The sequence below is a fragment of the Rhinatrema bivittatum genome, chromosome 4, assembly GCF_901001135.1.
Source record: "Rhinatrema bivittatum chromosome 4, aRhiBiv1.1, whole genome shotgun sequence".
Classification (NCBI taxonomy): Eukaryota; Metazoa; Chordata; class Amphibia; order Gymnophiona; family Rhinatrematidae; genus Rhinatrema; species Rhinatrema bivittatum.
In genome coordinates this window covers 344,639,708-344,656,664 of record NC_042618.1, presented here as the reverse complement: position 1 = coordinate 344,656,664, position 16,957 = coordinate 344,639,708, and the positions used below count along the sequence as shown (strand labels likewise).

At 45.6% G+C, this 16,957-nt stretch overlaps 2 protein-coding genes across 3 annotated transcripts in view; one reads left to right on the top strand and one right to left on the bottom strand.

Annotated features, from left to right (window-relative positions):
• Positions 1 to 15,316, bottom strand: part of XYLT2 (xylosyltransferase 2) — a 36,529-nt gene extending 21,213 nt beyond the window's left edge. The window contains exons 1-5 of the mRNA XM_029600612.1: positions 15,138 to 15,316; positions 10,604 to 11,069; positions 4,127 to 4,302; positions 1,328 to 1,530; positions 509 to 589 (exon numbers count right to left, since the gene is read on the bottom strand). Coding sequence (XP_029456472.1) covers positions 509 to 589; positions 1,328 to 1,530; positions 4,127 to 4,302; positions 10,604 to 11,069; positions 15,138 to 15,278 — 1,067 coding nt within the window. The 5' untranslated portion in view covers positions 15,279 to 15,316. The remainder of the gene's footprint in view (positions 1 to 508; positions 590 to 1,327; positions 1,531 to 4,126; positions 4,303 to 10,603; positions 11,070 to 15,137) is intronic.
• A 467-nt stretch (positions 15,317 to 15,783) lies between these two features.
• The window catches only part of HEATR9 (HEAT repeat containing 9), a 94,391-nt gene continuing 93,217 nt past the window's right edge, over positions 15,784 to 16,957 (top strand). For both annotated transcript variants that reach the window (XM_029600614.1, XM_029600613.1), the window contains exon 1: positions 15,784 to 16,111. In XM_029600614.1, the coding sequence (XP_029456474.1) occupies positions 16,022 to 16,111 (90 nt within the window). In that variant the 5' untranslated portion in view covers positions 15,784 to 16,021. The remainder of the gene's footprint in view (positions 16,112 to 16,957) is intronic.

The window sequence follows — 16,957 nt, the reverse complement described above, 5'->3', positions numbered from 1 at the left end:
CATATTGTAATTTTTGTTCAATAGGTATTTAGGGAAATGTGCAATATGGTGAGGATTTTAATAATAGTATGAGTGATTGAGTGAATGATTAGTGTGTTTTATGGGAGTTTGTTATGTTAATTATGATAAATGTTTTTCTGGAAACTGTTGGGTATCTACACTATGTTAAGAATTAGTTGATGAATCAATAATAAAATAATTTATGAATAATAAGTATGTGTAACATTTTAATGTTATAAGTTTTTTGACATAATATTATGTGGAAGGAATATATGTAACAAATTTACTATCAGTTTAATAGTACATTTATAAAGCATTTAGACAATTAGTATTAAACACCAGGTTATATGCCAGGGGTATACAAAAATTTGTCTCCATCTGCTGGAAGGGAGCAAAACCCAGCCATCTAGACTGATCTGGGTACGTTCAGGGAAATGCACATATCTAAAAAAGTATCCAGAGACCTTCAGGTGCAATTACCAAGTACAATATTCCCTGATGGCATTACCTGGCATTGTCTCTGCCATGGGACTTCAGAAAGTTCTTATCTTGGTATTTGGATAGGAACAGCACTAGTTCATCATTGGGCCTGGTGAAAAGAAATTAAAAGTTACATAGAAAAGAATGATGATGAAGAAGTGAGCCAAGTCTACCAAGAATGAGGCTGCATTTTTCATTGAAAAGCATACTAAACAAAAAGGTATATCTTGTATCCAACACAACTCTCTATTTTGGCCTTCGTCTGTCATCATTTACCATCTCTGCATGCACCAATCTCCTCAGTCTTTACTGAGTTCGATTGCCACTCCATGGGGCACTTCCACTTTCCTCTAGAGAATACTCCTGCCATTTTTTTTTCTTTTTTTGATCCAATAGTTTTCCTCTTATTCTTTTGCACTTTCAGCTCAATCAGGTCCAGGAGCCTTCATTCACAACTACCCAGGGATTTTGCCCCCTATTTTATATCCCCTCCCAATTTAGGTTTCGTTTAGTCATTGCCGCAAAGGTCCGGCATTAGGGGCCGCACACCCCTTCCAGAACCCCACAAACATGGGCCCTGAATCTAACTGATAAGTTGTCACTCTTACGTGATGACCATGTCCCCTCCCCTGGGACTGTGAATGCCACCTCTGCAGCAGTTCCGGCCCTGGCCATCCTAGGGCACAGAAGAACCAACTTGGGGATCTTCCACATGGCAGTGCATAGCATTTACTAAGTGAGCCATCAGGCCACCTCCTGCTTTCTGATCTTCTCCGGCCTTGGATTTTTAGGATACTGCATCATCTGTCCTATCCAGCCCCACCTAACGACCTCCCTCTCTCTTTACCTGGTTGGGTAGTCTGTGGCACTCAGGTTGATAAAATAATCCCAGGGCCAATCGGGCATCTCCAGCAGGTCCTTCATGCTGCGTAGGTACATAGTCAGCAGGCTGGCCCCACCCCAGATGGTGACCATGCGCCAGGGTGTGACCCGGACATTCGGATAGTTCTTTGCCAACTCCATTACTTCTCGGTGCAGGTAATTGGAACGCTGCCAAAGACATGGGTTTAAAAACAAAGCACAGATTATCCACCCTCCTCAAATCAAACCTAGAATCTAAGCAATATTCCCTCTCAGAAGACGAGATGCTTCTTGCTTTAAGCAATGCCCTGGACTGTAGTCACTGCTCTGCACCCCATCAAGATTTACCACATGGATAGGAATGGCACTTTACCTACATAGCTTACAGCAGTGGTTCTCAACCTTTTTTTGGCCAGGACACACCTGACAGATTGTTCTCACATGCGTGACACACTGAACATGTGACCATCACGGGGCTAAATGTAAACATGCACTCTACATCCACAGGAATCCCCTCAACCCCCAGCAATGAGTGCAGAGCAGATCTAGGGCATTACCCTGTACAACTCGCCATACAAAAAAGATATTCTGGTTCTGATGACATCCCAGTAAAAGCAAAACAAACTCCTTTTACTATCACGCACAATAGCCTTTCTTATGAAGGGACAGTAATTTATCACTAATGCATATCCTATTGAGAAAACACAACAAATAAGATTGATACAAATGCCTACATGCTAGTTAAATACCTCACCTTGGTCACACACCCTTCATCAAGTACAGAAAAACCACAAATTATAAATATGGAGACAGAAACTGGAATGGAAAACCAAAAAAGACACTCTGCATGCAGTGTGAACCTGGAGAAATGGAAAGAGAAATATAGCACCTGACATAATATTGCACACAAACTAACCCGCACAAAGTTACACCTGTATTATGGAACACACTAAAAACAGATGTACCTACAAATGTCGGTTAAAAAAAAAACCCTTTAAATAAATAAAGTAACAATCCTATCTAAGAAATACAACTATTAAACCAGGCCCTAAACACTAATACATTTCCTATTGGGAAAACAGAATAAGCCAAGCTGCTATAGAGCCACACACAGAAATAATTGTAAAGCTATACTAAAAATGTTAGAAAACAGCTGCTGAACAGAATAATATCCAACAATTTAAAAAAACTCATAAAAATTATTAAAACATGTCCAAATATCAATAAAATATTTCAAAACAACAGACATCGCATAATACCCAATAATTAAAATGGCAATCAATCAAGAAAAATAAATTTAAAAAGCCACCTTTACTTACCCTCTCCAGCAACTCTCCTACTCCTTTCCCTTCCAGGCCAATAGCACTAACCAGAAGCAGCAAGGGCTGCTGAAGCTCTGTCCTCACAGTCCTCTTCCTTAGCGCCCACAACCAGTCTCTCTCTCAATCACACACAAAGGCTCTCACACCCATGCACACACCAGCTCTCACCAAAAACGTATTCTTTCTTCACTGCAGGGATGGGCTCCAGTTCCGCCGCGGCTTTACTCCGGCAGGCCTTCTTTTTGCGCCACCACGGGAATGGGCTCCCGTGGTGGCCTCGGTCGGGGTCGGATTTCCTCTTCGCTGCCACAGGCTGTGGTGGCCTTGCTTCGGAGTTCGAAACTGCTATTTCTCCCATCCCACCCCTGGGCTAGGCGATGCCTGCCTCACCAGCCAATCAAAGGCTTCCTCCCTTCTTCCTACTCCCACTAGTAGGTAGAAGGGAGGAGGTTTCCGATTTCTGCCTGCCCCCACGCAGGATGAAGGAGGCTTCCCATTGGGCAATGGGGGTAGGAAGAAAGGTGGCTTCCAATTGGCCCACAGGGGCTGGAAAAAGGGAGACGCGACACACCTGCCGGTGTTTGGTGACACACTAGTGTGTCGTGACACACCGGTTGAGAAGCACTGGCTTACAGGAGTCCTCATATCAAAAGGATTGTATTGCAGCTCCAACCAGTGTAATGGAGAAAATGCTGTACCTTTTCCTCCCCACCCAGACTGCATCCTGCATAGCCCAGAAGCACATCCTGTACATAAAAGAACACTATGGGCCCAATTCACTAAATTCTACCTCAACCCACAGAGACACAGAAAGTGAGAAAAGCCTTTGTGAATCAGGCTCTATAGGTACACAAACACCCCTACATCAAAAATGCATACAACACACAAAAGAAAATCAAAATGTTAGCTGCCTCCCCATCTAAGAAAATAATTTAACTTGTTTAACAAATTTATATACAGTTTTGTAGTTTCAAAAAGCAAAAATAACATTTAGGAGGAATATATAGAACTTACTAGATGAGCAACCAACAAAGTATTTGGGTAGCAATTATATCATAAAGCTAACAAATGTTTGGGGGGGGGGGGGGGAAGTGATTTTCTTTACTCAGTATACTGACCTGTGAGGTCAAAAGTACCCACCATAGCTTACTTATCCATGACTCTTGTAAATGTTTATGAAAACCACTATTAGCCAGTTGCATAAGCAGCATAAACAAATCAAATTTACTATCCAATCAAGGTAAGCATGTTTCAAAATCACATTTAAAATAAATGTATTACACAGGCAGCAAATATAATTTCGAACAAATTTCTCCATGTGGAACAATGGGCAGGCAAAGCCCAGCAGGCCTGATCTCACTACCTCTGTTGGCAAGGGCCACTGGTTCTCTCTCCATCATTTGGCAGAGATCTTTGGATCTATCTGCCCCTACCAGGAGGCATATTCCACGCGTGCTTCTTACCTTGTCCACATGGATGTAGTAGAAATGCTGTTGATGATAAATGGCCTTGATGAGCCTCTTCAGTTGCCGGACGGCTCTTCCATGGACCACCAACATGTATGCAATCCTCACAAGCTTAGTACCAGAGGTGGGGCGCAATTCGTTTTCATCCCACTGCACGATGGAGCTCACCCTTCCTGAGAGAGACACACACACACCAGACAGGGCAATCAGCACGGGCTGCACACAGACTTATTCCATTCCCCATTAAACCTGGATTCTCTCCATTTTGCTTCTTGGCGTCTTTGTGGCTATGGTCAAAAGTAAGGTCTTGAGCCATGAGCGGAGGACCGTCCCTCTTAATCTTTGGTGGAAACTGAGAACCTGCACAATTGGAGAAATTACTTACCTGATAATTTTGTTTTCCTTAGTGTAGACAGATGGACTCAGGACCAGTGGGTTATGTGCTCTTCTGCTAGCAGATGGGAGTCTGAGTCAGATTTCAAAGCTAACATCACCTTAGATATACCCCTGCATTGAGCTCAGCTCTTCAGTATTCTCTTTGAAAAGCTATTCTGGATATATATTTGCTTAATTAACTTGATTGAACTGATTCAAAAAAACTGGAGACCGCCAGTGCACTCAACCAATCAGCGCAGACACCGGACAAACTGCGGGTGTCTTGAACTAGGGGTAGGCAACAACTTACCCGTATTTGCTTAGTCTAAAGGTTCACTTTCCGAGGTCCTCCTTCTCTGGGGCAGCCGTGGGCGGGAGGCTGAGTCCATCTGTCTACACTAAGGAAAACGAAAGTATCAGGTAAGTAATTTCTCCATTTCCTAGCGTGTAGCCAGATGGACTCAAGACCAGTGGGATGTACAAAAGCTACTCCTGGACAGGGCAGGAGGCTGCCCATAGCCCACTTAGTACTGTCCTTGCGAAGGCTGCATCTTCTCGGGCTTGAACATCCAAGCGGTAGAACCTGGAAAAGGTGTGTAAGGAGGACCATGTCGCCGCCTGACAGATCTTGGCGGGTGACAGCAGCTTGGTTTCTGCCCAAGATATTGCCTGGGCCCTAGTAGAATGAGCCTTAACCTGCAGTGGTAAGGGCTTTCCTGCCTCTATGTAGGCTGCCTTGATTACTTCCTTGATCCAGCAAGATATGGTCACCCACGAGGCCGCTTCTTCTTAATTCTTCCCGCTGTGGAGAACGAACAAGCGATTCATTTTGCGCACTGGTTCTGATCTTTCCAGGTATCACACCAGGAGTCTGCCGATATTTAGATGGCGAAGAAGGCGTGAGTCAGAGTCCCTATGTTCATCCGGAGATGGTAGGGAGATGGCTTGGTTCAAATGAAACTCGGAAACCACTTTCGGTAGATAGGAGGGGACGGTGCGCAGCTGTATGGTTCCAGGAGTGAACCTAAGGAATGGTCCCCGACAGGATAGTGCCTGTAGTTCAGAGATGCGACGAGCTGAACATATTGCCACCAGGAATACAGTCTTCAATGTTACGAGGCGTAGTGACAGGCCACGCGTTGGTCTGAAGGAAGCCCCCGCTAGGAAGTCTAATACCAGATTGAGGTTCCATAGGGACATTGGCCACTTTAGGGGTGGCCGAAGTTGCTTAACTCCTTTTAGGAAACTGGTCAAATCCGGATGAGCTGATAGACTGATTCCATTCACCTCAGCTCTGAAGCAGGAGAGGGCTGCCACTTGGACCTTGAGGGAGTTGAGTGACAACCCCTTCTTCATACCTTCCTGTAGGAACTCCACAATCATGGGGATCTTGGCCATCCGCGGGAGTGTCCCGCGGTCCTCGCACCAGGCTTCGAATACTCTCCAGATCCGTATGTATGCCAGAGATGTTGAGAACTTGATGTCCCAGAACAGCTAAGTTCAGGAAATGCGTAAATATGCCTTTGCCAGAACGAAGATGTGGGAAACTTCTCTGACACAGAGTTTCCCTCTGGAAGGATTCAAACGCAAATAAAGATTAGCTTCCTTAGAAACGACAGAATAAGGGGAATAGCAGCCGGTATTTTCTTGCGATATGGGAAAAGGTATGACAGTCTTCAAGTCCAACAGCCTCCATAAGTTACTCTCTATTGCCACACTCTTCAGTAGAGAGTTGCAAGGAGAGATAGAGGAATTCCAGAGTATAGCCATCCCTTATGCCAAGAGCTCACTGGTCCATCATAAACTGGACCCACCTGAACTAATAGGCGAGTCTTCGGACCTTCACTGATAAGATCGGAGAGCTCCAGTACCGGGAGTGTGCATCTTAATAGAAAATTCTAAAATGGTATCCTTATGAGCTTGGACCTGGAAGTTGTAGCCACAGCTGGCATATAGCCACAAACACGGAAGTCACTTGTCTAGTGGCTCCTTGGCCAAGAATGCAGCGCCCACCCCCCCTCGCCATTCCACATGGACCTGCCATCAGACCCCATTCCTTACGTGTTTCAAGAGAGAGATGCAACAAGTCCGAACTACCAGGCAGCAACAGGATGCAGTCTGTAAATGCATCACCATGGCCGCGAGATCTGCCGAAGGATAGGCTCAAACCTATCCTGAGCATCGTGTAGAGCTGCCCCTCCTTATATCGGGATGGTGGTTCATTTGGAAATAACACCTACAAAAGATATCCACCTTCGGAAATCATAAAATGTACCCTTGTCTTCATACCAAGGGGCACAATCCCGCTAAAGCTTGCCCTCCTATGAATTTATTTTCAGGGAAGTTCCTTCTTAAATTGCCTGGACAGTAAAGAAACATGATGCCTTGCATAGTGTAACCAATAATGGGCCTTTCCCTTGCACCACCATAGAGTCACCCCCAGCCATACCAAATGACTTCAGAGTCTGAAACAAACCTGGCAACTCAACTCTATGAAAACTCTGATTAATGCCAGATACACTAAAAGGGGCAATCATTAAGCCAATCAAAAGAAAAATAGTGACCCACTAATCCTCATTATCTACCGCCCAGTCTCAAACCTCCCATTATTAGCTAAATTAATAGAGAAAACAGTACAGAAATAGCTAGCTGAACACCTAGACAATAATAACATACTGTACCCTTCACAACATGGCTTCCAAAAACACTACAGCACTGAGACATTACTTCTCTCACTAACAGACAACATACTAAGAGGTTTTGATAACAGTAAACATTACATCCTTACAATGCTTGACTTATCTGCAGCCTTTGATACAGTAAACCACAAAATACTACTAAAAAAAGACTTGAAGAAATTGGATTATGTGACAAAACAATAAACTGGTTCAGATCCTACCTAAACAGGTTCTTTCAAGTCCAGATAAAAAACAAATTATCAGAAAAATTTAAACTTGAAACAGGAGTAACCTCAGGGTTCAGCGCTGTCTACTACCCTCTTTAACATATATATGCTACCCCTATGTCATGTGCTGGCAGACCTAGGGATAATACATTACATTTACGCAGACGACATTCAATTAATTCTACCAATAGACGACACAATTGAAAAAACATTAAGTCTAGCTAACATGTACCTAGACATAATTAAACAACTATTAAACCAAATGGAACTGGTTATCAACATTGACAAAACTGAATTCCTTCACCTTGAGAGAAAACATACTGAAATCATTCAAACACCGATAACCCTAAGAAATAACCAAAAAATTGAGCTAGCCGAAAAAGTAAGGAATCTGGGAGTAATAATGGACCCAGAAATCAACCTGAAGCAACACATATCTATAAACGTAAGAGAAGGCTACGCAAAACTTATGGTCCTCAGAAGATTGAAACCATTACTCACACCTGCCCACTTCAGAACAGTATTGCAAACACTTATCTTTTCTAGCACTGATTACTGCAATGCACTCTTACTTGGACTCCCAAGCACATCAATAAGACCACTCCAGATACTTCAAAATACTGCAGCCAGAATACTGACGGGAAAAAAAGAGGAGGGACCATATAACCGAACTCTAGCAGACTTACATTGTTACCCATCGAATACAGGATAAAATACAAAGCCTTATGCACCATACACAAACTAATATATGATAAAGAAGCAGACTGGCTAAACACAGCCTTACGAGTACACGTTCCACAAAAAAACCTCCGCTCAGCAAACAAAGCACTACTAACAATCCCTTCAGTAAAGTCAGCAAAATTAACCCAAGTGAGAGAAGGGGCTTTATCATTGGCTGGGCCCATACTATGGAACACGATGCCCCCTGAACTCAAGATTACAGAATAATTTCAAAACTTAAGAAAAATTTAAAAACATGGCTCTTTAAAAAAGCCTTCACTAAAGAGTGTGGAGGGTAGAGAATGAAAGTACAGGGTAATGCAGATGAGAATGAATTTACTCAATCCTACATTTAAGAAGTAATATCTCAAAGCGATAGCAACTCAATAATATACCTGGACTTGACCAACATTACTCAAATAATGATTTTATTTCTGAAATTGTAACCGAACTTTATTGGCACCTGTTAGAATGTACGATATCCTACATTTACTTACCTTAGTCTATGTGCCTATTTGTAAACCGTTGTGATGGTATATAACTTAGCGACGGTATAGAAATGTTTTTAAATAAATAAATCTGAGTGTCGTGTGGCTCCAAATCGTGAAGCATCTCCCCTTCATCCAGAAGGGAGAAACCCAAATCCCTGTCGGAAGCATCCGATATATAGTCGACCACATCCTCCTGAACATCAACAGTGACCGCCTCACCGCTGTGCATGCTTGCAGTGGCTGAAAATAGAGAGCCCCGAGTCTCTGCCGGGCAACACTGCAGAAGAGTGTATAGACCCAGGAAAAGGAGGGTGCGTCCATCCCAGCACCCACAGGCCCAAGACTACCGCTGACTTACTGAGCCACATCTCTTGTAGATGTTTTGGGCAGGGGAAGTTGAGTAGGAAGGGATACACTCATATCACCTTCAGCCCTACTCCCCTCAGCCTGAGGGGATGGCCCAGCATCAGCAAAATCCATAGTAGGTAAATCACCTTGTCCAAACAGCACTGACACAGGCACAGAGAAAGCATTGGCTCTATTGCCCTTGTATGGCAAGCTGCAAAAATATAATAATTACACCATACACACAGTGCAAACTGTCTTTATATGACTTCATTAGAGCATGTTCCCTTGTACACTCCTGCAAAAACTGCTCAGCTGGAAAGGACCCTCTGTGGCAGCTGCGAGTTTCAGGACTGGAGTCTTAACCTTTAGGCTATCTGAGCTAGATGCTGAAAGCTCCATGTCCCTGGCACCATAATTGTTCCAGGAGAACATGTGCAAATATGCAGCCAGACAGCATTCTCTCAAATATGTGCCCAAACAGAATGCACCGATTATGTGCTGATAGTATGCGCTCAGTACGTGCCCAGTGTGCGCTCATTATGCGCCTGCACCATACCCCTGCGCTCTATATAGGCCGCGGTCTTACGCGCACAAGAACGCATGCGTGTACGCGCACAAGAATGCATGCGTGTTCATGTAGGTGCACTGCTGTGCACACACGCTGGCGTGGGGGAAAAACCGCCGAGGCCTGCTATGTGGCTGAAGAAAGAGCGCCTTACAACTGGGGCCTAGCCAAAGGCTGCTCAATCCACCTAGCCTGCACCACCTCCGCTCTACACTAAACCCCAAGGAAAGTGAGGGAGAAAGAGGGGGAAAAGACGCCGAACACCCAGTGTCGAATGAAAGAGACCCGGTAAAGGAAGGAAAGGAAGAATTCCCTAAACTTTCTTCACGTCCCTTTTTTTTTTTTTTTTTGTTGCATACCTGAGTTCATCCCTCCTGGCTGAGAACATGAACAGGTCTCCAGCTATGGGGGGAGAGGGCACAAGCCACCACCGCTGAGCACTCCTCTAGCTCCAATCACTTTTAAGTCCATATCTGAGGCGGGCTCCTGGACTGAAAATGCTCGACTGAGGGAGGGGACTCACCATCAGGAGCTTAAGCGGTTTTCAAAAATTCTTCTATCTTCTCTTCTTTCATTATTTTTTTGTGTGTTTTTTTTTTTTTTTTTAACCTCAAGCAATCCCAGTAGGGAGACTGAGAATATTGGCAGGCTGATGTCACTACAGGGTTATATATCCCGTGACGTCAGCTTTTACTCCCGTCTCCATCTGCTGGTAGAAGTGCATAACCCACTTGTGTGGCTTGGCCTGCCTGAGTGCAGAAGAATACGAGCTTTCTGTTCTACTCATCAAGATATTAAATAGGCCCTTCCGCCCCCAAATCCAGATGTGCACCATCCCCACCCTTATACCGGTGCAGGTCTATGCGACCCTTAGAATAATAATAAATTTCACATTTCTATTCAGTCTTTCCGAAAGGACCTGACAAGACAGAGCACAATATTAACAAAGAGTAAAATTAAAATGACTCATGAAGTGCTGCGGCTAGCTAAGTGGTCACCTTTCACCTGGCAGTCTAGCTCGGGTCTTCTCCAGGACCTGGCTTTCAGAGAGAACAAACAGAAAAACTCACCAGATATCTGGCAGTATCGGGGCACAGATTTTGGCATCAGTCTGCTGGCTTGGTGCAAACACACCACATTGGCAATCTCCTGTTGGCACTGCTTGCCGCTTGCCCTGGCCAGTGCCGAGAGAGCATCTTTGCCTGTGATTTCACATTTGGGGACAAAGCTGTTGTCGGTGGTCTGTGGGGCTCCTTCCACACTGCCCGTATCTCCATGCTGGAAGACAAAGAGCTGTGCCTCTGCTCTGGGGTCCGTCAGGTTCTTGCTGTTGAACAAGTCCAGGGCAATCTGGACACTCTGGCCTGGTTTATGCTTTGCGGTCGCCACTCTGGACCCAACGGCCCCTGGATTTTCTGCCCGCACTTTCCATCGCCCATGCTTCCGGCTCTGGCTGCCACGACGGCCAGCTGAATTGTCTGGGTCTTTGGAGCCATCCCCGCTGTCCGGTAGCCTGCTCTTTCTGTGTCTGCCCTTCTGCAATGGAAAGTAAAATGGGGAGATCACAGCTACTCACTTAAAAAAAAAAAAAAAAAAAAAGCCATAAACACACCAACAAACTTAACCACACACTTATTACACACCTCCCGCAGCAGGAAAACTCTTAAGGTTTCCCAAAAGTCCCTTTTACTAGCTACCTGATGGCACTGAAATAAGAGTCTTTCATTCCTAGTTATTAGGTGGGAAAAAAAAAAAAGGGCTTTGCCACCTGGGGATCATTTGGTAGCCCGGTGACGTGACCTGTGGTCTCACCGCAGTTCCCAGATGGAACAAATCCTTTAATCACTAAAACCACTTCCACAGAGCCGCAGCCTGACAGCTCAGCGAAGCACAGCATACCTGCATGCGAAGGACCCGGGTTCAATTCAAGGCTCTGCTCCCCACAGCTCAGCCAGGGCTGGAGATGCTGCAGAGACTCCCGGATATCATGGCAACACTTCAATGGCTGAACACAGGATCCAAATTAGCTGGATTGAGCTATGCTTTGTGCCCCCCCCCCCCCCCCCCAATAGCCAGGAACTGTTGCTGCTATGGCCCAGTTGGGGGGGGGGGGGGGCGCAGAAGGAAAGGAGACCAAGGCTTGTGGCACTGTAAACCAACAGACTAAGCTGAAAGCTCAAAAGAACAGAAGGAAACCAGGGAACAAAAAAAAAAAAAATAGCCTGACATTTCTGTTAGCCAGCCCTGCAATGACAGGATGAATTAGCAGGAAAAAAATGAAAGACCCTCTCAGCTCCTAGGAAATGCCCTATCCTTCTCCCCACCTCCCACAATCAAAAGGCAGTTGGCATCCTATCAGCGTGTGGATGCGCGCTGCTTACGCCCTGCTGTAGTCCTTGCCACGCTTGTCTGCAGATAAGCAGAGGGCTTCCGCTTCGTATTCTGCCAACACAAAGTTTCCACCCACATTGGGTTCATTACAAGTTCTTCTACTTATCCAGTGCCATGGTCATTAATTCAAGTAAACCAAGGGACTCTTATGCCCTCCTAGAACATAAAGCCCGTAGCTTAATCCATCTGAAGTGTGAACATACTTCTAAACATCTCAAGAGTGATTCAAAGAGAAGGCTTAAAATCTATATTAGGGTCCTCACACAGGCCTTTATAACGCTAATCAAAAAGCTTTGCCTCAGCATCTGAGCTGACAGATTTAAAGGTGCCAGTACTAGAGACAATTGTGAGAAATATGCTTCAAACCCACATAACAATAAAAAGTTTCCCTGTGAGCTGCACAGGCTATACCACACCCCCACCATTGCCAAAATCCTTTCCAGTCATTTTAGAGCATTTTAGTAACTTGTCTGGCTGACTACTGTCTGTTGCATTCCCAGTCTAGGAAGCAGATTTGGCTTTGTGGCTATCGCTTTAGGAAATGATTCCTGGCATGGTTTGTTTTTCATTATTTCCTGGAGGCATGTAACGTCCTTTTGCTTCTCTGAGATCAGAAGCTTCTGTGCCAGCTATCGATATCTCACCTTCTTCCTCTGGAATCAAACTAAGAATTGCCAGAGGACTCCCTTTCTAGCACCTCATAATTAAAGCTCCACAAAAAGGGCAGAGAGGGAAACCACTCACCACCTCCTCGGGAGCTCCCAGCTCCAGATGCTCACATTTCTCAGAGAGGGATGACTGATCTCATCCTTGTCTGTAGCGAGTAGAGCTGTGCACGCGGCTCTCCAGGCCACAGCGGCAAAGTAATTGCATATATTCTCCACCCTGCTTCAGCTGCCAGATTCCAACCTCAAGGCTCTCCAATTATAACACAAAGATCCCACAATCAGAAGCAGGAGACAGGGTGCTCCAGATTACAGAGCCACTTAAAATAGTTTCACAAGAAAGAGGAATTCTGGCTTTTAGGGCAATTCTAGACACTATCACATCAACAAGAAAAACACGACATCTATATAAATAAAAATTCTACGCATCAATGCTTCCCACCAGATCTCCAATGCATTTGATACCTACAGTTCTTATTCCTGTCTTCCGAGTTCAGTGGTTATTTCTTCAAAAATGCTCCACTGCTGTTGGTAGATGTCAGGAGATGAAGTTTAGATTTGTATTAACTTTAACAATGCAGCTCAGCAATGGCAAGAAGGTAAATACTCCCTGCCCCCCAGCCCCTCCCCTACCTCCAAGGTAGTTGCAAGGGGCATCCTAGCACAGTAGATCCCGATGGAGTTGGAAACACACAGGAGCATGAAAAAATTGGGATAATAACCTAATTAAGAAGTTATAAGGAAAAAAGATTGATGCCATAAATACATTCATTTACTTATTCACTACCAGTGCACCCTATCCAGTAATATTTTGATGAGAAATGCATCCTGGGCCAATGGCAAGTGCTGTGCCCAGCCATGCAGGTGGCCTTAGTTTGATCCCCACATTGTGTCATCTGCACCCTGGGTCTGCTGGGGTTGGGTTTGCTATGGAGGCAGAATTCATAATTCCTGTGAGGGGGAAGTGAAGAGAAAGTTGTAGTCATTGTTAAGGGCCATATGTAATGGCTGGATTTAGAGCCCAAGATACAGGGTTCCAGAAAGAGTAATGCTGAATGAATCCCAGCATCAGGACCGTTGCTGCTATGATCAGAGCAGGAACAGTGGGAGAGAGGGTCTATTAAAATAGGAGAAAAAAAATCCCTGAGAAGTTGTGAATGATGGCTGACACCAGAATCCTAGCACTGGAAGAAAGAGAAAAAAAAAAGGCAGGCAGAACTACCAGGCCATGAAAAAATGTATCCCATAGTTATGTCAAAACCACTATTAAGTTACAATGCATAATTTCAGCCACATTGTTTAACACCACTGAGTGACACTGTTTGGTCAACTGGTCAAAAACAGGGGTCAAAAGTAAATCCTTACAGTTAGAAGGCAACAACTATGGGATCTATGCCAGACCTCTGCAAGCTTAGCAGCTTTTCTTTTGAATATTGCTGCCTTGTTCTTTGTAATCTAATTTCATGTTAAGCCCTTGAATATGGCAGCCTTGTGATTTCCACTATGTTTTGTTTGTGAAGGTGGTTTTGTGCTTCCCCTAATTTATCACACACCTTCAACCTACTGTAACATTGTTCAAATGTCCTGATCCCTAACACCCATCATCCCACAGAAGATAATTCTAAACGGCGGTAAACTAGAAAATGAAATAAAAATGCCTCCATCTCACTTGGATAGTCCCAGATATATCCTGCATCTTGACACATTGCAACAATGAGGTTTGCTTTGTAACTTAGCACCCGGCTGCTCTCCCTGACCCAGTGATTCATGACCCCCAAATAGGAGTCACAAAAATCTGAGGATTTATTGGGGGGGGGGGGGGGGGAGCAGAAGAAACAGGACCTCCTCTTCCCTTCGGACCTGCACTCTAACCAGCAGTGGTGGTCCGCCTGCATTCCCGGGCCTGCCTCCCTGTTAGGCCAGAAACTTGGATCCAGATGACCAGGGCCTGCGAAGATGAACAGACTTACAGACCCTGCATTTACCGCTACCACAATAGCCACCGCTTTCCTGTTTTGAGTGAGCTGGGCAGGAGGAAGAGTTTCTGTTTAAATGTAGCTTGTCTGGTGAATTTTCAAGTGTTAAAATGAAGTCGGACTAGATAAAAGTTCTAACCAGAGCTCTGAAGCTGAACACGATTCTACACCAATCACGCCAAACCCCACATACCCTGCAACTACCATCCCCAGCCTCCTGCCCCCACACCACAATTTTCATCCTGCCACAACCCTCTTTCGGATCCCTGTAACCGGCACACAATCGACTCCCACTCAGCCTCATGTTATTCACTGCTATAGCGGGGTCCTACCTCTCAATCCTAACATCCTACAACGCTCCTCCCTGGATCCAGACACCTCGAGCCGTGAATCGGGAGGGCGCTGCTCCCCATCCCTGGTCCCGACAGGGCGTAACACCAAACCACTCCCCTCCGGTACGACGATAGTGCCAGCACTCTTCCTCCTCCCGGAAAGAGAGACTGGGGAGTTTTTACATCGCTCCGGGAGCCCACCCCCACTACTACAGCACGTCCCCACGCTTTTCTCCTCACCTCCCCCTGCTCATCCTCTTCCTCCTCCAGGCTGCTGAAGCTCCACACCACCAGGCCCTGGATGAGCAGGATGGCCAAGGCGGCGGCTATGGCCAGCTTGTAGCGCCGGACCAGCTTCTGCACCCGCGCGCTGGCCACCATCTTCCCTGTAGCCCGGGCTGCAACGTCCCAGGGGTGCCCGGACGGCGGGAGCGCGCACACACGGAGGTTGGAGGAAGGAGACGTCACGGTGCGGGCAGAGGCGGCTGCTGGAGCCTTAAAGGGGCCGCGGTCTCCATAGCTTCATTATGAGCCGTGCCGTTTCTTGTCTATCTTATAAACAAGTGGGTCGTGGAAGGGATCGATAAGATCCTGTTGTTGGGATAAAACAGGATCGCCAACTCAGCCCGGGTCAATTGAACAGATTAATCCAGGTCTGCTTTTACTCCCGCAGCATGCATGGTTTTGTACTTCTGATTTTTCCCCTTCTCGCTGATGTCCCTTAAAGCAGAACTACAGATCCCGGCATGCAATATGGAAAACCCAGGTCTGGATCAGACGACCCTGGGGTAAAGGTCGTGGAGAGAAAAGATATATTCTACTGCAGTTACGGAAGAGCATCAGGTTTCCTCTCTCCTGTCCAGGTCCAGACCCCGGTTACTCACTGGCGAGAGGCACACACTTGGCCGGGGGCAAGACGCCAGAATTCGAAGGAAACCAGAAGCAGACCCTCTCCCTACCAGCCCCCTTCCCTTGCCGCCCTGCGGGTGCTGACCAATTAGAACGTAGCTACATTGTGGGAGGAGGAGCTTGGGCTGAGGTCGCCCGGGTAACCACGATGTTTGCAGAATGACGCCAGAGAGACAATCGGCGTGATTGTCACGCCGCATACTGTTCTCAGCCCGATGATCCGAGCGAGAGCGAAGGCAGAGTTGGAGGATCTCGGCTCCGGCATGGGGGTATCCGATCTCGGAGAGCAGCGGCTAATCGGCCAGGTGAAGTCCTGGGACGAGATGGCTGCGGATACTGCACAACTGGGCAGAAGCGTTCCGATACAGGCAGAAATGGCGGGAGGGGGGATTAAATGTCTTGTCGCCCTGTCCTTCAGAACCGCAGATAAAGGCAAATCCCGGAAATTGCGAATATCCACCCTGGACAAATTTTAAATTTGGAAGTTGTGGAATATAAGTATTTTAAAATGAATAAAATACATATGGTTCTATTACAATTTTGTGATTTTTTAAAGTATGCGGATCTCTACAAGAGGAAGAGCAACTGATTTCACGAAGTATATATTTATAAAAAAAAAAAAAAAAAGAGAAATGGCATCCAGATCTGAATAATTTGGAATGTTTCTAGTTCTAAAGTAAACTTAAACAAGTAAAAATAATATTGCTACGTTTCATAGAATGACAATGTTTATATGTGTATAGGGGTGAGAGGATCCGAGTACCTGGAACGAGGAAAGCAACTTGGTTTCTATTAACTGAATGGCTAATTCCCTCCCCTGCAAAGTCAAGACTCTCCCAACCTTTCTCCCCTCACCCTCTCCAGCGCCCCGTAGCCTCCCCCCACCCCGCCCTTTCACCCCTTAGCAACATTTCCTCTAAAGTACCCCTGCCTTAAAGTACCTTTTTCCCTTTTCCCCCACCCCTTCCGCCCTTTTTCCGCCTCGCTCCCCCTCTCTGTCCCCTCCCCTTTATTCAATTGTACAGTAGTGCACATAATTTATTTATATTGTTCATAGTTCATATACTAAGCTCATGAGTGCACATGCCTCCCTAACATTGTACATAAGTTCACTTGTATATCTAATTTTAATATGGATAATCAAAATCCAT